The 23,864-nt window shown below is 40.4% G+C and overlaps 2 protein-coding genes across 2 annotated transcripts in view; one reads left to right on the forward strand and one right to left on the reverse strand.

Annotated features, from left to right (window-relative positions):
* Positions 1-21,660, reverse strand: part of TP53BP2 (tumor protein p53 binding protein 2) — a 107,963-nt gene extending 86,303 nt beyond the window's left edge. Inside the window, exon 1 of the mRNA XM_005866511.2 lies at positions 21,587-21,660. The gene's annotated coding sequence lies outside the window, so the exon portion shown is untranslated. The remainder of the gene's footprint in view (positions 1-21,586) is intronic.
* Positions 5,645-20,191, forward strand: FBXO28 (F-box protein 28). Its single transcript, XM_005866512.2, has 5 exons — positions 5,645-5,683; positions 5,809-5,918; positions 8,632-8,770; positions 13,634-13,829; positions 15,547-20,191. Exons 1-5 carry the CDS (start codon positions 5,645-5,647, stop codon positions 15,939-15,941), a joined length of 879 nt encoding a protein of 292 aa, XP_005866574.1. The 3' UTR covers positions 15,942-20,191.
* Positions 21,661-23,864: the final 2,204 nt, after the last annotated feature.

A 23,864-nucleotide genomic window follows, 5' to 3' on the forward strand; every position in this document is an offset into this window, starting at 1 on the left:
CCCTCGACCCGGGTCCCCCTGGCAGTTCGTTTCCTAACTAGGGGTTCGCGCCGACCCCCAGCCTTAGGCGAGGGTTCCCCCGACAACCCGTCCGTCCAGCCGGGGACTCCGGGACGGATGGCTGTGCCTGGGGGTCTGGCCGGGGGTGGAGGGAGGTCCCGGTGCAGCCACGCGCGGCCTCCTTCCCGTGGATTCACAGTCGCGGGGGACATGGATGGGGGACCGGACCCCATCCCGGTTCTTACGAGGACAAAGACGCGTGTCTGCGCTTCCTTCCTCATCAATATGTGTGTTTCGGGGTTACACCTCCCGTTTAAAATGGATTGTCATGGCTTTTTAAAAAAAAGGAAATCACGCTTATTTTTAAAAACAACAACAACAAAGCTTATTAATATTAATTCAACCTGATGACTGATTATTTTTCTCGACAACACAGCAGTTCATTCCAGTCTGCAGGATGGAACATTCTTCCCTTGGAAAGTGTGTTTCAGAATGGACTGTCCCTGACTTTTCAACATATCCCGTCCTTAGAATCCCATGTAGAATCTTAAATATTTCTTCAATTTGTGTCAAGGATGGTGTCTGCGCGGACATGACATGTGAATTGAGCCTTTCAGCCCGACAATAGCTTTGCAGAGCTTGGGGCGGTCACGGTTCTGTTTCATACAAGTGTTGAGGAAAACGGGGGGGTTTTTGTTCTTTTGTTGTTTTACTTTTTTAAAAATTAAAAACATTTTTAAAGGGGGGGAGGAACCGGCCCATTCTAGGGGACAGTTAAAACACACCCCACAATTTATCAAGTGACATTTCTTCCGAGTGAAATATTCAGTCGCATTGTTCATCTTTAAGCAACTATCTGTTCTAGCCTTTTAAGGATACAGATTTGTAGTTTCAAAGATTGTTTCACACGGAGCCCTTCCTCACCAACCCTCCCAACCCCTCACCCCAAGAGGCTACAGCCAGTTTTACCTCTGAGATGTTTTTTCTCCGCTTTAGCAAAAGGGAACTCACTCCTTTCTTTACTTGAGGTTAATGGATAATTCTTAGATTAAATCAGTGGTTCTCAACCTCCTGGCCCTATAAATACAGTTCCTCATGTTGTGACCCAACCATAAAATTATTTTCGTTGCTACTTCATAACTGTAATGTTGCTACTGTTATGAATCGTCATGTAAATATCTGATATGCAGGATGGTCTTAGGCGACCCCTGTGAAAGGGTCGTTCGACCGCCAAAGGGGTCGAGACCCACAGGTTGAGAACCGCTGGATTAAATGCATCATCTTTTCGGGGGGTTGGAGATGCCTTTAGTTTTAGATTCTTTGGTTTGGTGTCATAGGGTACAATTTGGTTAACGTTAGAAAAGCAAGATGTTCTTTCTAGCCACTAGATGTCAGCATTAAATTTAATTATGCCCTTCACATGAAATTGGCAGTCTAGAGCCAATGCCTGGGAGGTGCCACACATGCCTCTTCTATGTAAGTGGCATTCGTACCTGAAGAATTGTTTGCCAAAAAATCCAGGAACTTTAGTACGTATGGTGTTATGAAGCATAGAGATTACATAGTTCCTTTTGTTATTTTTTTAGGGGAATTAGGCTGGATGTGGTTGGAAGGAATTGGTTTCCTAAGCTAAATGTCAGCTACTCGGGCGTATTGGCTAGTTGACGTATGGTTCAGGAGTTTGTTTTTCCTCCTTCCCAGTTGACTTGCCTGATTAGGACCTCAGTCATCATTCTGTTAGCATCTAGATTAGAGAACAGGCACACAACAGGTACTTAGGACTCTATATTTTCTTTAAAAGATTTGCTCTACGTTGAAATTGCAATCGTAACATTTTTCAGTGATTTGTGCACTTAGGTTGATCACAAGCTTTGCCTCCTGCTGCCGTGAATAATGAAATTGGACTCCCCAGTCCAGTCACTTCCAAAGGACTGCCCAGGTGCCTTCTTAAGTCCTTTGTTTGTTTTTCTGCCATCGAGTTGCTCCAGAAATGTACCCAGAGCTTGGAAATCCTGGTTACACAGGATTTTAAGTACTTAACTTTAAGTATTTAATTCCTCTAGTGTATTTAAAATTATTTGGCTGGACTCAGCTTTTGTACTGACCAAACCTGTACTTTGAGTTGTTTTTCTAGCAAATCAGACAAATTTGTGCTGATGCAGCAGTAGACTGTCACCCAGGTCCCTGTGACAGGCATGAGAGTTTTTGAAACTAGAGGCAAAGGTCAAGGAGTTGGGGAGCAGAGTAAAGCCACTTGGAGAGGACAGCACTGACTCGGGTGCAGGGGAGGCTTTCTGAGAGGTTTTAGGGGATCCTATTGGATATTCGGGGGTGGGGGGGCAAGTGGAGTGCCTGTAAATGGAATGGAATCCTATTAGTGGCTCAGGACGTACGTTTTCCTGAAGGTTGGATTCAGAAGTCTTGCACATTATCAATTGGAATGAAACTTTTCCGTTGATAACAAAATACATAAATACATGCTTTTGTCCCAAGGTATTTCTCAAGAGCACTCTAACTAGTTAAATCTGTTACCCATTTGTAATTCTTTTCTTCCATTGTTAGAAAATTTCAGTCATAGAGAGGGTTGATTGGTAGGAAATTTAAAGGAAAATGAGAAACCATTATTATTATTATTTTTTTTTTAACCAGGCAAGCTGTCTTCTTCATATTGCTTGCTCTGTGTCAGTGGTTCTCAACTTTTTTGTTTTGAGACACCTTTACAATCTTAAAAGTTGCTGAGGACCCTCAGAGCTTACCTTAGGAATTTCTAGAAAGCACAAGAATATACAGTATATCAGCTGTCAGAACAGTGTCCTCAGATGTGTTGCCTCTGGAAAACTCCACTGTATGTTGTGAGAGAATTGAGAGTGAACGTGGCAGATAACATCTTAATATTATGCAAATAGTTGGCCTCCCAAACCCATGAAAGTATCTTGGGAAGCCCAGGGGTCCCTCCCTAGACCACACTTTGGGAACCACTGCTCCTCTTGCTGTGTCATAGAGAATACACTCTCTTTATTGCTGCTTTTCCTTTTTTCTTTACAATCTCATCACCAGGTAATTGATTTTTTTAGGAGGTGCTTAAGTTCAAGTAAGAGATTGTAATATTTGGGGGATAGTTCCTTCTTTCTATAGATTCTAGTCTGAGAGTGAAGGGTTCAGTCAGGAACGCTGTCCAGTCTCTTCACGGAAGCAGTGTTCCTTGAGCACTTAGCGCAGGACAACACGCACAAGCAGATACGTACAAGGGTGTCGGGGTCATCGGGAGGGTTTATCTGGACAGGCTTCTTCAAGATAATGGGGTTTTATCCAGGGAGTAAAGTAGAAGAATGTTCCTCTCAGAAAAAACAAAAAAACAACAACAGACATAGAGTGGAACAAAGTAATTGCAGAAGGGGACTTAGATTAAAATGAGATTGGTTTTGGATGTGTGACGTTTTAGATGTCCTAGACTAGTGAGCAGACTCCCTCCTGCTTTCTACCATTTTATTTCACAGACTTGTCAGATTTAAGAAACTGTTTTTGAGAACCTCTGGGGTTGACAACTTGTGGGGGAAGCAAGTAAGGATGTTAAACAGCAATAGCTTCTCTCTCTTATCATCATTTCATTTAAAAAAAAGAGACCAGATATAACTGTATGTCCTGGTAAACTGAGAGCTGTGGATTCTTACAATGTTGAAGAAGGTACTACCTTAAAAGGATGGCTTCTGGCTCTCGCTGGTTTGGCTTAGTGGATAGAGCATCGGCCTGTGGACTGAAGGGTCCCGGGTTCGGTCTGGTCAGGGGCGCGTGCCCAGGTGCAGGCTCGGTCCAACGTGCAGGAGGCAGCCAATCAATGATTCCCTCTCATCACTGATGTTTCTCTCTCTCCCTCTCCCTTCCTTTCTGAAATCAATAAAAATATTTTTTTTTTAAAAAAGGAGGCTTTATAGCCTGGCCGGCGTGGCTGAGTGGTTGAGCATTGACCTGTGAACCAGGAGGTCACGGTTTGATTACCAGTCAGGGCACATGCCCGGGTTGTGGGCTAGATCCCCAGTAGGGACGTGCAGGAGGCAGCCAATCAGTGATTCTCTCTCACCATTGATGTTTCTATCTTCTTCTCCCTCCCTCTCTGAAGTCAATAAATATATAGTCAAAAAATATAGATGAAAAGAACTGTTTTCCTTAATACCTTTCATTTGACATGTGATTTAGGAAGTATCTATTATTTAATATTAAGAGTACTAATGCTTTTATTAGCATAACCAGTTTGAATTTATTTGTCCCTGTATTCCCAGGAGGAAGCAAACTTGTATCAGTAGTTTCAGCAAGTATTTGTCAAACATTTGTCCTTGGGTGTTATGAGAGAGAGAAAAAAGTATAAGACAGCCCGTGCCTGATTGACTTGAACTTGATATAGATTTATCTGTCACCATCAACATCTGTACAATGAGAATTAATGTTCTGAGTCACTGCAAAATTGTCCGGGATCAAAGAACAAACAAACAGATACTAAGTACTAGGTCTCATTAAGAAAGATGCTGAGATAGCTCAGAAACATAAACTAAGTATATAGAGCATAGTTTTTAAATTAGTACTTAGTTAAAATTTATTTAACATAGTTTTTATGTAACACTTTAGAGTTTACCAAATGATTTAGCATGTATTGTTTCATTTAATCCTCATGATGTCCTGAGTTAGATACTATCCACATTTTACAGGTGGCTGGCTCAGGTTTCAAATGGTAGCTGACTTGCTCAAGAGAGCATAGAGATTGGACTCAAATCTAGGTGTTTTGATCCTGTGCTCTTACTGTATATAAACATCATATTCCTTAAAGATTCAAAATAGTTGAGAGTCTGTTACACATGTTAAGATATTTTGGAGGACATCATAGTATCTGGAATAGAGAAACTGTCTATAGTTAACCCAAATCACTAGTAGAAATGAGTAGGAATTCTCATTCAGTTACAGGTCATATAAACTTTGTGAGAGGTTGGACTCTAGCTCGAATATACATATTTTTTAAATATATTTTTATTGATTTCAGAGAGGGAGAGAGAGAAACATCAGTGATGAGAAAGAATCATTGATCGGCTGCCTCCTGCATACCCCCTACTGGGGATCGAGCCCACAACCCGGGCATGTGCCCTTGATTGGAATCGAACCCAGGACCCTTCAGTCCACAGGCTCTATCCACTGAGCCAAACCAGCTAGGGCTGAATATACATTTTTATCTAAGAATTTCCCTTGTTTCAAACCATTAAAAACCTTTGAATATATTGTTTGATTGATCTTCAGGACTACATTTTCTGACCATATTAGTGGGGATACATTTAGAACTATTAACAAATACCTAAATTAAAAGATCAGTTTTCTCCCCCACAGGTGTGGCTCAGTGGTTGAGCATTGACCTATGAACCTGGAGATCATGATTCCATTTCTGGTCAGGGCGCATGCTCAGGTTGCAGGCTGTATCCCCAGTGGGAGTTAGGGAGGTTGCGGGAGGCGGCCAATCAATGATTCTCTTTCATCATTAATGTTTCTATCTCTCTCTCCCTCTCCCTTCCTCTCTGAAATCAATAAAAATATATTTTTTAAAAAGATAAGTTTACCTTGCCTACACATATTAATTTTTAATGCATTATTGTCAGAATTGCGAAGTATGAGGGGTTCACCCACATATGATCAAAGGATTCAGACCGTAAATGGGAACAATACTAGCACAGAGAACTTACAGTGTTCAGTTATGAGTCTTAAGTTAATTGTCTGTCATTAATTTGATTATTACTTTCTAAAATTCTTCTTTCTCCTCCTCTCTCCCTGTAGGTCTGTAAAAGAATGGACTTGGTCTGCCAGAGAATGTTGAATCAGGGATTTCTAAAAGTGGAGAGGTACCATAATCTGTGTCAGAAACAAGTCAAAGCACAGCTCCCAAGGTGTGTCATGGCCAGCAATGGCAGTGCTTCACAGCTGGGGATTTTGTTGGTGTGTTTCTTGATTTTGCTTGGGTGTTATGAGAGAGAGAGAAAAGAATTACTCTTAGTATCAGTATTTAAAATATATTATGTGTTATTTGTTAAATAGTCATTTGTAGTAAAGGGGTACCCAGATCTCAATAAGAGATACTTTACTATAGTTTGCTCCCTCTCGTCATTTCTGTTCAACATTTTACTGGAGGTTCTAGCCAGGGCAGTTAGGCAAGAAAATGAAATAAAAGACGTTCTCGTTGAAAAGAAGGAGTTCCTCTCTCTGTTCACAGATGACATGATCTTGTATGTATAGAACCTTATACATAAGGAATACACACTAATTAATTATTAGAGCTAATAAATGAGTTGGGTAGGGATATAGGATACAAGATTGATATACAAAAATCAATTCTGTAATTGGATACACTAGCAATAAACAATCCAAAAATGAAGTTAAGAAGGCAATCCCATTTACAAGAGCATTGAAAAGAATAAAATACTTAGTAATAAATATTACAAAACAAATGCAGGACTTGTACACTGAAAACTGCCAAACATTGTTAAAAGAATTTAAAGAGAATTAGATGGAAAGACATTCCATGCTGAGGGATTGGAAGATTTTCTATTGTTGAGATGGCAATACTCCCTAAACTGATTTGTACATTTAATGCAACCCCGACAAAATCCTAGCTATCCTTTTTGAAAACATTGGTAAGCTGATTTTACTATTTCTCGGGAAATACAAAAGACTCAGAATAATAAAAAACAATTGAGAAAGAACAGAGTTGTTGGAGGACTACCACTTTCCAATTTCAAAACTTACTACAAAGCTGTAATAAAACAATGTGGTACTGACGCAAGGACACACATAGAGAGCAGTGGACTAGAACTGAGAGTCCGTAAAATAAACCTCTGATTTTAACAGTTGATTTTTAACAAGAATGCCAACACAGTTCAGTGGGGAAAGAATAATGTTTTCAACAAATGATGCTGGGACAACTGGGTAGCTACACACAAAAGAATCAAGTTGGACTCCGTCACACCACATACCTGTAAATGTCAGTGCTCTGCTGTAAAACCTCAGATGAACCTGGGTTAGGCACTGGCTTCGTAGGTATGACACCGAAAGCACAAGCAGCAGCAGAAAAAGGCAAACTGGACTTTATCACCATTTAAAACTGCTTCGCCTCAAAGGACAACATGAAGAAAGTGAAAAGACAACCTACAGTTTGGGAGAAAATATGTGCAGCTAATAAAGGACTTGTGTCCAGATTTATGAGACGCTTTTAGAACTCAACACCAAAGGGACGAGCCAGTTTAAAAATGGGCAAAGGATCTGAATAGACGTGTCTGCAGAGAAGACATGCTAAAGTCTGCAGCCGTGAATGGTGCTCGGCATCCTTAGTCATCAGGGCATTGCAAATCAAATGCTGAGACACCACTTCACACTGAGTAGGATGGTTCAAATACTAAAAGAGACAGACAGTGCGGGAAGGGTGTGGGCAAACTGGGACATTCATAAATTACTGAGGGAATTATAAAATGGTGCAGCCATTTTAGAAAGCAACTTGTTCCTCAAAAAGCTAAGCATAGTGTTACCACTTGACCCAGCAATTTCACTCCAGAGAAGACATGCTAAAGTCTGCAGCCGTGAACGGTGCTCGGCATCCTTAGTCATCAGGGCATTGCGAATCCAACGCTGAGACACCACTTCACACTGAGTATCATGGCTCAAATAAAAAAGACAGACAGCGCGGGAAGGGTGTGGGCAAACTGGGACGTTCATAAATTACTGAGGGAATTATAAAATAGTGCAGCCATTTTAGAAAGCAACTTGTTCCTCAAAAAGCTAAGCATAGTGTTACCACTTGACCCAGCAATTTCACTCCTAGGTATAGAATCGAGAAATTAAACTATATCAACACAAAAGCTTAGATATGAATGTTCGCGGCAGCATTATTCATAACAGCCAAAAGGTAGAAACAACCCAAAAGTCCAACAACTGATAACAAAAATAATGATATAACATGTAATAGAATGTTATTTGGCCATAACTGTGCTAAATGAGAGATGTACCCAGAATGCCACATACTGCACAAATCCAGTTATCTGAAATGTCCAGATTAGGCAAATGCATAGAAACAGAAAAAAGACTAGTGGTTGCCAGAGGCTGGGGAATGGGAGTGACTGATGCTGTGCGTGGGCTTGCTTTCTGTAGTAATGAGATTGGTCTAAAATAGAGGTGGCGATGGGTCCACAACTCTGAATACACCCAAACCACTCAATTGTACATTTTAAACGTGGTTTTTATTATATGTGAATTATTTCTTAATAAAACTTTAAAAAGTTTAAATGAGTTCGTTTTATGGGCCAAAAGATACAATCTCTATATGTCCAAGCGTAATTCTTTTATTTTTCTAATTTCTCTGATTCTAACAGCCATTAGGCTTGATATAGACCAAAAAAGCCCATAATTTTTTTTTTCTAAGTATTTTGTCAGTAAGTGCTAGTCGTTAGCAAAGATTTCTGGACATGATTTATTTATCCTTACAGTTGAATTATGATCCTGTTGTAGATTTCTAATTGGACATGTAAATGTTAGGTTGTTTCATTAAGATGTTTTGATTGTTTAACGCTTTAGTCTACAGCGCATCTTTAAAGGTTGCTTTTGTAATTATAGGAGAGAGTCAGAAAGGAGAAACCATTCATTAGCTCGTCATGCAGACATCCTTGCTGCCGTCGAAACAAGGCTTTCACTATTAAATATGACCTTCATGAAGTATGTGGATTCCAATCTCTGTTGCTTCATCCCAGGAAAGGTAAAATAGAATTGCTTACTTACAACAGCTGGATTGTACTATGTAAACTTCATTATAAAGTTACAGTGATTTTTAAATGTCAGAATTGTTCCTAATTCCCTGGAATGAGTTTTTGTGGATGGATTTGTATAGCTTCTTTCTGTACAGTATCTAATAGAAATATGAGTCATTTGTGTGTTCTTTATATTTAAAATGTTAATTATGAAATATACAGTAGGAACCCTGCTGTTCTTTAGAGAAGCCTGTTAAGAGTTCATATTCAAGAAAAAAACTTTTGAACTTTTACTTTTTGTTAAGATGCCAGAGATACCGCAGCAATGAACAAGATAAGTATTGTCCTGCCTTCAGGATTGTTATAATTTAGCGGGGGGTGGGGGGGATCGGGGGGCGTAGAGTAGGAGGGACAAGCTGGGTTTTGTTTTATTTGAGAAATGTTTCATGAGAAAACTTTATAAAACTTCCAGATTTGAAAAGAATGAATAATTATATAGCAACATACTCAGAGCTAAGTAATAGCGCTGTTTAACCCAGAAATAAGTATATGTGGCATATTGGTGTTATGAAGTTAAAAGGCCCCAGTATTCAGTATGCTACTCATACCTTCAGTAGTATCATCCTTCTTGAATTGAGTGTAAATTCAGATGAAATATGTCTAGATCCTTTTTTTATATGGAAGGGTGGAGGTGGAATTAAAGGTCATTTTGCTACTTAGTTGACACTAGCAAAAGTATCAACATGGTTAGAACTAATTACTACCTAGTAAAATCGGAATGTTCTTTTTTTTGTTATTTCCATAGATAATTAACATTGGCAATATTTTGTATGCACTTTCTCTATTTTCAATTTTATGTGGTATTTATTGGGGGGGGGGTATTCTGTTTCTTTACATTTTATTTTAAATATTCTTTGGTATATCTCACTTTCCTCATATTAGCTACATTGCTTTTTTGTAGGATACTCTAAAAGGGTGACCAGTTAGAAATTTTAGATTCTGCCCTGACCGATTTGGCTCAGTGGATAGAGCGTCGGCCTGCGGACTCAAGGGTCCCAGGTTCAATTCCAGTCAAGGGCATGTACCTTGGTTGTGGGCACATCCCCAGTGCGGGGTGTGCAGGAGGCAGCTGATCGATGTTTCTCTCTCATCGATGTTTCTAACTCCTTATCCCTCTCCCTTCCTCTCTGTAAAAAATCAATAAAATATATTTTTTAAAAAATTATTTAAAAAAAAAAGAAATTTTAGATTCTGATTTTATACACACACACTAGTATATATATTTTTATTGATTTCAGAGAGGAAGGGAGAGAGAGAGATTGAAATATCAATGATGACAGAGAATTGGCTGCCTCCTGCACACCCCTCACTGGGGATTCAGCCTGCAACCAGGGCATGTGCCCTGACCAGGAATCGAACTGTGACCTCCTGGTTCATAGGTCGATGCTCAACCACTGACCCACGCCAGCCCGGCTAGATTCTGATTCTTAATGCCAGATTGTATCCTGATTTGATTGATAGGCCTTATCTCTTAAGTATTCCTGGAAAGTTCATTGAACTAGTTACCCCCTATCGCCTCATTTTATTGCATATCTCATTGTTAAGAATATGAATATTTAAGAATCATCTTGCCGTTTTCATGACCTCAGAGGCAATTCAGTCAGCTGTTACTAACAAGAGTTGAGTTGTTTGGGCAGAGTCCATGTGGTCTGCACAGCCCAAGGTATTTAGTATCTGGCCTTTATAGAGGTTGCTAATCTTTGTTCTAATTCATTGGGATCATGTGATTGGAATGATGATCTTTACAGTCTAAACAAATGAGATCAAATCCATTTTTTTTAGAAACCCCTACTTGACCTCTCGCTTCTAGTACCAAAATAAAAGGATAAAACCGGCAGCAGTGGAGAATGTCTTAAGTTTTCAAGATGCAGTCGGTCCCCTTGGGCATTTGCTCTGGACAGCTCCTTAACTGCAGCCTTGACCTCGCCCTCAGGAGAGGAGAGGTTGAAAAGGAATTTTGTGCCTAATTTATCATATAGGCAGCTACCTATCTTTTTCTCTTGCCATTGCCCTCATCTTATATTTATGAAATACTTTCTAATTCTCAGAGCATTTATATATAGTATCTCATTACTTTCCATCACAGCCATGCAAGGTAGATAAAAGTATTATTCCTATTTCATTGATCAGAAAACTGAGGCCTAGAGACCTTAAGTGATGTGACAAAAGCTGCACTCAAGTTTTCTGATTTCTCAATTGTGGGGCTTTACTGTTTTATTCCATTTTTCCTTAATACCCATTTCTTCACAAGACCTTATTTTAATTTTTCTCCTGTAAGCCTAAACTTGACTGGACAATTAAAAAATAGTAATTTTTGTTTTAATTACCACACTTAATTCAGCTTGGATTATTTTGTTTCTTAAAAGTGCCATCTTAGCCCTAGCTGGTTTTGCTCAGTGGGTAGAGCAGTGGCCTGCGGACTGAAGGGTTCCAGGTTCAAATCCAGTCAAGGGCACATGCCTGGATTATGGGCCTGATCCCCAGTGTGGGGCATGCAGGAGGCAGCCGATCAATGATTCTTTCTCATCATTGATGTTTTTCTCTCTCTCCCTCTCCCTCTCCCTTCCTCTCTGAAATCAATCAATTTTTTAAAGTCCCCTCTTATTTACAAAAACAGGCACAAGTCAGATAGGGACCTAGTTGCTGATCCCGCCACTACATTGATATCCATTCATCTTCTCTCCAAACTAAGGGGGTTCAGATTGTTGGCTTATTCCTATACACATTTCTCCAATCTTCAATCTGACATTTAGAAGTTAAACTTTTTACAGTAAGCTTATGGTCAGTGTCAGCATTCACATACACATGTGAGCAGAGGCCAACCATTTTGAGAGAATGGTTAGTTGGCCTCTGTACTATAGTACAGATCTCAAATCAGGAGATTTAACATTGATACAATTACAATTAAATATCTCGTTGATAATCCATATTCAGATTTCATCACTTATCCCAATAATACCTTCCTAACTATTCTTTTCTCAATCCAGGGTCATACATGGACTTTTTAATCTTCTTTAATGTGGAATAGTTCTCTGTCCAGAATCCAATCCAGGGTCATACGTGGACTTTTTAATCTTCTTTAATGTGGAATAGTTCTCTCTACTTTGTTTCTTGATCTAGATTTTTGAAGAGAATGGGTCATTTTGAAGAGTATTCTCTAATATGAGCTTATGTTTCCAGAAAGTTGTATTTTTGTGTCCTTTAAATTTGATTTTAATGTGATGACATTCTTAAAAATCAAATCAATTTATTCTCATACTGAATTTTTAGTTCCCTCCTTTTTCCTCCCCTCGCTTCCCCTGACAGCCATCTTGGCTCACTCTAGGGAGTTCTGATAACATTTTTTGGGCTCCATCCTATATATTAAAAGGCTAATATGCAAATTGTCCCCTCAACTGGGAGTTTGACAGGGAGTTCGATTGGGGGCGGGGCTGGCCGGCCAACCTCCCGTGTCCCCTCCCCCAAGCCGACCCTGCCCGATTGGGGCAGGCCGGCCGGACCCCACCCATGCACAAATTCGTGCACTGGGCCTCTAGCTCTTTAATATAAGCAGAGAGTAGAGAATCGCGGGCAAGGGCAATTACTGTGCCAGTTTAAACATTGCATGATAGAGTGAACCACAATGTCAGAAATGGGATGGCTGGTCACTATATTTGGTTTCTTCCATACGATTTTAAAACTTAGAAATATTTTTCATAACTAATATTTTATTATCATCTCAAACCCGGGCAGGATTCAGCATGTGGCGCATTATGTGAAAAGTGTAGAAAGAGCCTCTCGTGCTGCTTATCCTGTGGGATTTTATGGTTCCTATCAGGACTCAGCAGCCTGCAGAAGGAGAAGGTAGATAATGGGATTGTTCCAGAGTCGGGTGCTGGCCAGATAATGCAGCAAGAGGAATGAGTGGGATTGGAAGTGGCTTGAGATATTTTGGTGGCAATCATTTCGTGATTCACCCACAATTGGGGAGGTAAAGGCCCATTGGAATAGATGTCATCCATCTGGAGGTTTTCAGCGATGTGAGTTACTGTCTTCAGGTCTATGCCGGAGCCATGGGAAGGATGAAGGATAAACTCCCAGGGATTACAGCTGAGGGTAAAGTTGCCCTAAGAGGGTTCAGTTACTATTCCAGCAAGAGAATTAGGATTTTCAGAATTTTGTTTCTTCTCCCTGTATACTATGCCTGTATGCTAATGTCTCCCCATCGCAGTTACCATGGAATGAAAAAGGTTCTCTTGCTACCCTTTGGTGACAGCAAGCAAGTGGGATCTGAGGAGACCTCATTCTAATCCATAGCAAGTTTTAGAGAACAAAACCTCCAGGGACAGAGCACGGTGGCAGTGTAGACGAGAGGAGGAGGTCAGGCGGGGTTCCTGGGGCTCCGGGAGACACATTCGGGCTAGAGTGAAGTGGGTTTGGAGGATTAGCAGAACCCCTGCTTGCACACAGGATTTCATGTCTTAGTTTAGTCCTCTAGTTTTTAGCATGTGTATGTCCCTCTTTGTGGCACTTATTTATACATGTCTTCCCAGTTATACTGTGATTTTCTTCAGGGCAGGAGCTATATTCATCCTGATTCTTTAGCCCCCCACAGTGCCTGGTACTTATTAAATGTAAGTATGAAACATATAAAGTATTCTAACAAGGCCAAAGCCGTGTGTTCCAGATGGTAATATTATCAATGGCCAGTACATCAGTTAAATCATCCTACAGATTTTTACAGGAATTGCAGACACGCAGTCACTTCTCTCCCTGTTTAACTGTTTTCATATATATGTCTCGAACGTGCTAATGAGAGCTCATTGTTTCAGGTTATTGATGAGATTTACCGTGTGTTGAGATATGTCAATTCTACCAGAGCCCCTCAGCGAGCTCACGAGGTGCTTCAGGAGCTGAGGGACATTTCCTCCATGGCAATGGAGTACTTTGATGAAAAGATTGTTCCCATTCTGAAGAGGAAACTACCAGGGTCAGATGTGTCCGGGAGACTCATGGGCTCGCCTCCAGGTACCTCTTGACTTGACTGTGTTCAGTGTGTCATGTTCTATGTAGATGAGATAAGCTGCTCTTTTCCTTGTTTGATCATATATCTGAACTTTCCTGTGTCTGTAAATAAGTATCTGCACCATCATTTTTAACGACAAATTGGTTATAGACCATCCCTTACGTGACTGATCCACTGCCGTACGCACACTTGTCTCTAGTTTTTCAGTATTGAAACTACACTCTAAACAACAGTCTTGTGGCTAAATTTTCATACATATCCATTCCTATGGACCCAAAGTAAATTTATTATAGTAAAATTTCTCAGTGAAAAACTATATGTAGGTATATATATGTAGATTCCATAGGCATATTTTTTGATGTTTCTGACTAGTTAATATTCATTATCCTAAAACAATTAAAAATACCAGATAAAATTCTTCCTGGAAATATCCAGTTAATTATTTCAGCCCTCAGGGTGTCTGGTTGCTACTTCAAAAGACAGGGTGCATAGGCTATTGTGAACACTGCCACTTCTGTGGTGGCTGTTTCACAGAAGGACACGAGCCTAGAGACTTGTGCCCTTATCTACTGAAGGACTAAATTGCTCAGTAGTCTCAGTCCTTAAAACTTTGGCAAAACATTTTGTTCGGGTAGTTAGCTCCCTGGAGTACTTACTCAGCGGGGGTAACTGAGTGCCTCTCTGTAATTTAATTATAAAGCCTATGGCATCTCAGCATTAATAATATACCTGTTATTTATTGAGTACTTATTATGCGCACAGCACTGTACTGTGTCCTGTGGAGACTAAAAAGAAGTGTAATACGTGGTGTCTGCCCTCAAGGATCTTACTATTTCAAAAGGTAAGACATATCCAGGCCCAAAGTTCAATTATCGTAGGCAACAGAAATATTTTACAGGAGTGTCCATTTAAATGCCAAATGAGTAGCAGAGACAGAATCTTACGGAAGATCAGATCATTGTTGGCTGGACTGATAAGACCTCACAAGAGGTAAAATTGACCTGAGTGCTGATGGATGAGTGGAAGTTGGATAAACAGAGAGAGAAGGAAAAGATTCTGGTATTTAAATGGACAAGGAGAAAATTAGCATGGGGTTAGGGCATGAACGGATCCCTCTGGTCCTTTTAGAAAACCTTCAGGAGAAAAGGTGGTTGTTGTTTTTTAAAATAGGTTATTAGTTTAAAATAGTGATTTTTATGTCCATGTGACATTGTATTATTCCTAACAGAACAGTGCCAGAGCCTTCCTGCACGTGTCAGAAAGTCTCCATGATCGTCAGGAGTGGTGTCCATTTGTCCTTAAAGTTGGGGCTTTTGTATGTAACTAAGTGCAGCGAGAATTTAAGAACATGATAGGTCTACGTCTGACTCCAATGTTTATGTTGGTCTCGGTAAAATAAGATAGAAATGTTATTTTCTTACTAGGTCCAAAAGTGATTTATAGTATTTTAAATCCAAGTTTATGCCATTAAATGTCCTCCTCCATGCTGGCAATCCACACTTTGCCACATGAACACGAGAATCAGAATTCAGACTCATTTGTAGTTAAAACCAGGTGTCTGAGTGGAGTAATCCAGTAGACAAAGTAGATTGCAAAGAAGAAATGATCAGAAGTGGTAGAAGGACATTCCATTTCAAAATAAGCTTAATTAATGAAGTATTACTGGTAGAGTGACATTTTAAGTGACTAACTGGCTGTTTTAAACTATTTTCCCAACAGTTCCAGGACCTTCTGCAGCCCTAACAACAATGCAGCTCCTCTCCAAGCAAAACCCTTCAAGACAAGAGGTTACCAAACTCCAGCAGCAGGTTAAGACAAATGGTGCTGGTGTGACTGTTCTCAGGCGTGAAATTTCTGAGCTCCGCACCAAAGTGCAAGAGCAACAGAAACAGCTTCAGGACCAGGACCAGAAACTGCTAGAGCAGACCCAGATCATAGGTGAACAGAACGCACGGCTGGCGGAGCTGGAGCGCAAACTGCGGGAAGTCATGGAAAGCGCAGTAGGAAACCCCTCAGGGTCTGGGCAGAGTGAAGAGTCTCCCCGGAAACGGAAAAAGGCAGCAGAAGCCATAGACTCCCTTAGGAAGTCCAAACGTCTCCGGAGCAGAAAGTGAATGGGAACGAGCTCTGGGCTCCAGAGGGAGGCCTGGCTTAGTCGCTTGAGCAGTCATGCATATCAGGACACCGTGAGCAACGTGGCGTCCCCTAGGCTTCTAGGCGCTCAGAACACAACTTCAACTTGAACTCTCGTGATTGGGACATTCTTTCCCCGCTTCTCCTGGTTGAACTGACGCACAGAACCTTTTTACTTTGCAATAGATTTGTACTAACCAGACCTATTCTATCATGTTTTGAGGAGTTAACTTTTTTTCTGTGCAGCTCATGTTTAAAGTAAGTTAATTTGTTTCTGCATATATGCACATTACTTAAGGATCTAAACCAGTCTTGACAGACTAGAAGTTTAATACAGAAAATGTCCTGTTCACTTGAAAGAAAAGACCTACTTTTTAAATGGACAGTATCTTGTTTTAAAAAAAATTGACTTTTTGTTATAAGTGACCTTTGTCTGGAATGTCTGAAAAGTAGTAAATGCTTTTTGGTATTGAAGTAATGGGTAACTGAAACGGACTTCCATAGTATTGACTGTAGAAGGGGCCTCTACAGTATTGACTATATATTTTTATAAACTACTGGCAAGGGACTTATGCAGTTATATCATGTTTTCAGTTCTCTTTGGGGCCACGTCGTACGTTTGCATGGATGGATGCATGCATTGCCTAGGCAACTCACTTAAAAAGCTCTTGCACTGGTATTGATCTTGAACCTCTATACTTCTCCACTTGTTAGAGCAGCGGCTGAGTTAATTTAAGCACTTAACATCGTCCACCACAACAGCTGGCCTCTGGGGGAGGGGGTTGTGAGTCCATTTGTCCTCCAGTTTTACAGGAACAATGGAGCATTAAAGCCCATTGCTTTATCTGTTCTCTGTAGGGTCCAGGTACACTGGCTAAGGCAGAACCCCAAATCCAAGGCTCTCTCTATCGATATCAGACCTCTGGTTACTAGTACTTTCCTTACTCACCACTGTGTGTGCTCCTTGATCAAGTGTGATGACCAGTGGGGTGAGTAGGGGACCCAACCTGTGGGATGCAGTTTTGCCATTGAAAGAAAGTTCATTGAAGAACACTGTACTACGAAAAAGCATTTTGATCATTTCATTTCTGGGGGATAACCGGAGGGAAGCTTTTTAATATTAATTTCAAGCTTTCCTTGTCCTCAACTTTAAACAAAAGCTTTAATTTTGTTTGCACTCCTGTGTTGAGCTTGTAACTGGAAAAGCATGTCTTGCACTGTTCAGCCTTCTAAGTGGTCACTTTAACAGCCTCCAAATTGTGCACAGTGGTTATTTTCCCCAGTTGTATATTTTTGAGACATTCAGATGTTACTGTTCTAGTTTTATTTTAATGTACTAAGTTATGTCATTATTTGACTGTTGTTTTAAACAACTGTTGCCCTGGGCTTCAGTTATTTAAAATAAATTTAGGTGTAATGTAGAAAACTGTCCCTTTCCAGGTGGGAATTAGTACCTGTATATAAAACCTAAGGTTTTGGTAAGTACCTTAGTTGAATAAAAGCACAAAGTTGTCACCTTTTTTTATCCGTCCAACATGACATGGTTCTGCATCCTTCAGATTAACCTCACCAAATGGAATTTTTTCTGACCCATTTTTTATATTGTCCTTACATAGTATTGTCCTTAGATTTTGATCAATTCTATGTCTAACTTTGAAACTCCATTTACGACATAGTATGTTTTCAATGAAAAAACCATAAAATAACTTCCAAGTGTTTCATGGTTTATTGGGAAGGTAATTTTAAAATAAACAATTTCCAAAAAAGGTTTGTCAGCCAAGGTCATCTGTAAAAGTCCCTGTCTGGAACTCATTTCCTCAGCAGGTCTCATTTTTTGTAATCATAGGATTTAGCCATATTGTCATAACTTTGGAAGAGGCCTACTGGAATATTCATGGCCTTTAATAGTCTGCTTTCCTGGTAATAGGAAGACTTTTTTAAGTAACAAAGTACATGTTTACAGGTTTACAAAGTATGATTCTTATGCATCAAAGGGATATAACCTCAGATGGTTTCTTTTAATAGTTGTTAATGAATTCTTTCAAGTTGCCTGGGTTTCTTTAGAAACGATCTAGATACCCTAAATGTATCTGTAGTCTTCCATTAGCAAACACGAGTATTTGGCTTTCATTACAAGCTTTTACACATTAGAAGGTAGATTTTGTTTTGAAATCCAAATTTCTACAGTGTACACTTGTAATCACCTGTCCGTAAGATTAATGAGTTGCGATTGTTAATGCATGAATGTTCCATAAGAGTCGGAGAATAAAACACTACAGTTCTGTTGTTTGTTTAAGTCTTAAATCTTACTTAGGACATCTAGTTAAAACATGTTATGGTATTGTCTTGACCGATTTGGTAGTTTTTATACTTGCTTTTGGATAGCATAATGGTATTTAAGGTTCAACAAATCACAAATCCTTTTGATCAGCTTAAACACGTATGTTGTAGGTAAATTGTAAACTAGCCTCCCAGAGAGAGAACCATCCTGCCTGGATCCTACGTCAATAATGTAAATGCCGCAATGTTAATGTCCTAGAACAACATTTCATGAAATATTCTTGTCATCTCCCTTGGCTGGTTTTCAGAGGAGATGTCTCTATTTTAATGGGTCATTCCCACTTACAAGGTGATTATGGTACAAGAGTACAGACAGATCCAAGGTGAAAAGGCATACAGAAGAGAAAAAGAAGACTGCCCCCCACAGGGTCCCTGGCTTATCTCCTGCATGGACTTGGTTTCCACATGGGCTGAAACATGAGTTCTTTCGGAACCTGAGGTTAGAGAACCTGCTGTTTTTTTAAGCTGCTCTTTTGGGCAAACATGAGTGTATGCAGAGTAATCGTGCTTTAAAAATGACTGGGGTGCCATGCAGTCTGAAGCCACTGGTTTTGGAAGCAACTTCTTTTTGTAAACCATGTTTTTTGGAGTGTTGAACTTTATAGGGGCTTGCCTTAATCTCTGTTTAGTAGTTCCGAGATGTACGCTCTATTCTACTTGTTAAAATGTTAAGATATTCTATGTAGCCCCAAAGGTGGGTAAAGGTATAAATAATGCCTAAATAAATAAGCTAAAAGGTGTCACGACAGCTGGATTTTGAGAGAAAATGGACATGTAAACATAGGCTATGTATAATAAAAACAATGGCACCTTAAGATTGCACTATTTTATGCATTATTTTCTATGCCATTTCATAGCCTGCACTTTAAGCTCCAAAGAAATGATGTATGATGTCCCAGTTGTCCCTTATTATTAATAAACTTTTTCCTAAGACAGGGCACTCAGTTCTATTTTACTATACTGAATCAGTTTCTTGGACGTGATTCCCTTTTTTGAGTTCTCTATTTCCTTAGCCATAATATTTTCTAGGATCTAGGAACTCCCTATCTTATTGGTGTCCACCAGTGTATAATTTTAATTTAATGTAATGTAAAATCTCATACTTGGTGATCAGCACGTTTTTATATCCTGCTCTAGGCATGAGTACCAGTTTGTTAACACTTAATCAAACTGTCTACAAGTGTCATATGCTGATAGTAAGATTTGAAGCCAGGAATAAAAGACATTCTGAAAGGAAAGGTCCTATATAATGCAGACTCTTGCAAACAGCTGTTTCTAGTACAAAATCCAATTCGATAGGCCATCCAATTCTTTGGCTTGGGATCTCTCTGAATTAACTAGTCCACAAAAGATTAGTAAGTTAAAACCACTTAAATGTAACAAAATCCTATAGCCTCTAATTCTAAAGCAAATTATTTTTCAAAGATGCTAAAGCGATCTACAAAATGAAACTAGCAATTAGTTGGTTGCTGTGTACCCTGATTTTATTTTTAATAGCAATATACGTATAATCATGATAAATATGATAGGCTCAAGTCTTGTTGGCCTTTGTCAGCTCCCTAAAATCCTGTTCAATTTCTGAAAAAAAAAAAAAATCCTAGCTTTTCCTGTTGTGTCTGAAGTGAATTGATGGGGTTTGGAAGCATATTGATAATCTGTTAGGTCCACGGCCAAAGTATAGCGGTCCATATTCAAAACTTAGACCAAGAGTCTAGAAGTGTTCGAAACTCCTTCATGTGGTACCATGTCTGTTTACTTATGCTCATGAGCAGCAATAAATGACCCGTTTACCTTCTGGAATTTTCATTGTTATAACCGAATTCAATCATTGGAAAGTGAAAAACACCTCCCAGTCACACAACAGGGTACGGAAATAAAGGTGTTGTTACCAGCGCTGCCTGTTTTCTTTGTATTTCGTGCGCAAAGGGTTGTGGAGCTCCACTTTGCACAAGTGCCATGGGAACAGCTAGCTGCCTCCTCTTGAAGCAGTTGTGTGGGGGTTTACATGTGACCTGAGTCCTCACAGCTGCTCTATGAAGTGGGTTTTTCTCTATGCAAGGGAGTTTAAATTTGGGTTAAGCAACATGTCCACGATGCCAGACCTACCTGCCCCCAAAGCTGCTGTACTTCCTGCTACATCCACTACACTAAATTCCACAATAGCTGGGAGCTACGAAACTAGATTACATCAATTCCAAACTTAGGAATAATATATAGATGAGCACCCTATATATCCACTAGAAGTGATCAGTGTCCAAATCCTTCATGTTAAGAGTAACCTACAGAACTTAACATCTGGAAAAGGCTGGGCGTGGAGGAGGCAATGGTTCCTTCCACCCGAGGCATACAGGTAGCAAGTATTGTGAGGGCTTCTAGAACCTGTGACCTTAAGGAGGAGGCAGTCCTAGCGGATGTGGCCTGAAGCCCTCACTGGTCCACAGTCGCTTTATCTATGCTGCCAATCAGTACAAAATTCATGACCACTAATTTTTTTTTTTCTCTGCCAGGAAGAATACTGGTTCTCTTTTCAAAATTCCTTCCAGCTCCAAAACGATTCCAAATTTCAATGCAATGCAATCACACACATTAATCTCACCCCCTTGTGTAAAGAAGGGACTGGTAAAGAAATGGCTCAGAACAAAATGCGCAGGAAGAGCTTGGATACGTGCTTGACCCACTTTGTCTAGACAGTGGTTCTCAACCTGTGGGTCGCGACCCCTTTGGGGGTCGAACGACCCTTTCACAGGGGTCGCCGAAGACCATCGGACACCACATCTATAATGACATATTGTTTTTGTGATTCATCACTATGCTTTAATTATGTTCAATTTGTAACAATGAAATTGGGGGTCACCACAACATGAGGACCTGTATTAAAGGGTCACGGCAGTAGGAAGGTTGAGAACCACTGGTCTAGAATGTAGATGTTCAGAAAAGAGGTCACAGAGGACTTTGTGCTGCAGGGTGAGGGTGACACAAGTGGGACCGGTTGTCCCAGCACCACCTCTTCATTCCAGTCACCAGGACATCACAGCAGCAGGAAGAGAAAGGTTGCAGCAGCCGCCCCAGTCTGCAGAAGGTAGATGAGGGTGGAACCTTTAGTTCCATATCCTACACAATACGTTCACGTCGTTAGGAAACCCAAGGACCTTTACCAATATTATCATTTTCAAACAAACAATTGGAAAACGAAAAATGTGCACGGAAGGACACCTTGATTGCAGGAGTATGATCTGCTTACCTCACTTGCAATTTCCTATTGGCATCCTGAACTACTGGGACTCACCTTAGCTTTTCACAGCAGATTGGGTAGCAGCGTCTTTCTAGAATAACTGGTATGATGGCCCAACGACAAATCACCTGGCAAGAATAAGGAAGAGGTGTGAAACCTAGATAACACATTAAGAACTTCTTTAGAAGTATTTTGATTGATTTCAGAGAAGAAGGGAGAGGGAGAGAGAGGCAACAACCTCAAAGATGAGAGAGAATCATGGATCGGCTGCCTCCTGCAACGCCCCACACTGGGGATCGAGCCTGCAACCCGAGCATTTGCCCTGACCGGGAATCAAATGGTGACCTCCTGCTTCATAGGTGGAGGCTTAATCACTGAGCTGTGCCGGCCAGGCAGAACTTGTAAAATTCCTAACTAAATATGCCTGTGTCATCAAAATATTTGTCAATCCACACAGGAATGCTAGAGCCAAATCCTTTTCCTTCTCTTCAGAATGTCAAAATCCACATTCCATTCAAATGTAAAAGGTAAGGAAAAGGGAGGTAGGTGTAAATAAAAACATTCCCTTCTGCCCTGGTTGGTGTTGCTCAGTGGATAGAGCGTCGGCCTGCAGACTGAAGGGTCCCAGGTTCGATTCCAGTCAAGGGCACATGCCTTGGTTGTGGGCTCGATTCCCGGGGGGGGGGGGGGGGGGGGGGGTGTAAGGAGGCAGCTGATCCATGATTCTTGCTCACCATTGATGTTTCTATCTTCCTCTCCCTTCCTCCCTGAAATCAATTAAAAAAATATATTTTTAAAAAGCAATTTAAAAACAAAAAACAACATTCCCTCCCAACCTTTGCCCTTAGACTCCCACTTACTCTCCTACAATGTAATCATTTTGGGGTGTCTTTCTAAACATATTTCATGCATATGCAAGGAAACATATATGTGTATTATACATACACACACCCCCAAACCTGGTGTTTTGCATTTAATAGTACATTTTGGAGGTTAATTCATATTGATACATAAAGAACTTCCTCATTCTTTTGACTGGTGGTATAGTACAACACTGTATGGTTAATTGCATGTATAGTCAGCCCTGCGTACCCACAGGTTCCACTCCTTCGGATTCAACCAATCAAGGATTAAAAATACTTGAAAATAAGTATTTTAATACTTTTTACTGACTGAACATGTACATTTTTTTCTGGTGATTATTCCTTAAACAATACAGTGTAACAACTAGTTACATAGCATTGGATTAGGCATGTTAAGTAATCTGGAGATGAGTTACGTATACAGGAGGATTATGTAGGTTATGTGCAAATACTATACCATTTTATATATGGGGCTTGAGTGTACAGTATCCCAAGGGGTCCTGGAACCAACCTCTCAGGATACTGAGGGAGGACTGTGCCACAATTTATTGGTTTGTTTTTAGTTTAGTGAGGTTGATTCCCCTGGTATGAACCGCTAAAAGATATAGACTTAAAAACAACTAGAACCATAATACTATTATCACACTAAAAGAAATGAACAGCAATTTCTTAATACTGCCACGTATCCAAGCAACATTTGAATTAAATTATCTCCTGTCGGTTTAAAAAAACACACTTTGACCATTTGATCAAAATAAGGTCAGTGCATTGCAACTGGTTGATAGGTCGTTTAAGTCCCTTTTAATATACAGGTCCCCCCTCTTTTATCCCCACCCCACCCCCGGCCTTGCATTTTATTTATTAAAGAACCTATAGAGGTCCCCACAGTCAGGATCTTGCTGACGGCATCCCTGTGGTTAATTTAACCTTCGCCCCTGTCCTATTTCCTGCACGTTAGCTGCTGGATCTAAGTCAGCGGTTCTCAACCTGTGGGTCGCGACCCCTTTGGGGGTAGAACGACCCTTTCACAGGGGTCGCCTAAGAAAACACATATATAATTACATATTGTTCTTGTGATTAATCACTATGCTTTCATTATGTTCAATTTGTAACAATGAAATTGGGGGTCACCACAACATGAGGAACAGTACTAAAGGGTCGCGGCATTAGGAAGGTTGAGAACCACTGATTCTAAGTGCTTGACCAGATGTGTGTGCGTGTGTGCGCGCGCATATGTGTGCATGTGTGTGCGTGCGTGCATGTGTGTGCGAGCGTGTATGTTCTTTTATTCTGAGTCACACCATGTCTGGCTGTCTTCCTTTCTGTAACTTTGGTCACAGTCTCTTCTGATGGAGAAGTGGTAACTAATTTTGAAACCAAAACTTTCTGTCCCAGGAAGAGGCGGTGGCTGCCGGGAGGCGGGGCAGTCCTCTGGCGGGAGACCCGTCACAGCAGACCCACTCCGGCAG

This window comes from Myotis brandtii, unplaced genomic scaffold (genome assembly GCF_000412655.1).
Source record: "Myotis brandtii unplaced genomic scaffold, ASM41265v1 scaffold231, whole genome shotgun sequence".
NCBI classification, from domain to species: Eukaryota; Metazoa; Chordata; class Mammalia; order Chiroptera; family Vespertilionidae; genus Myotis; species Myotis brandtii.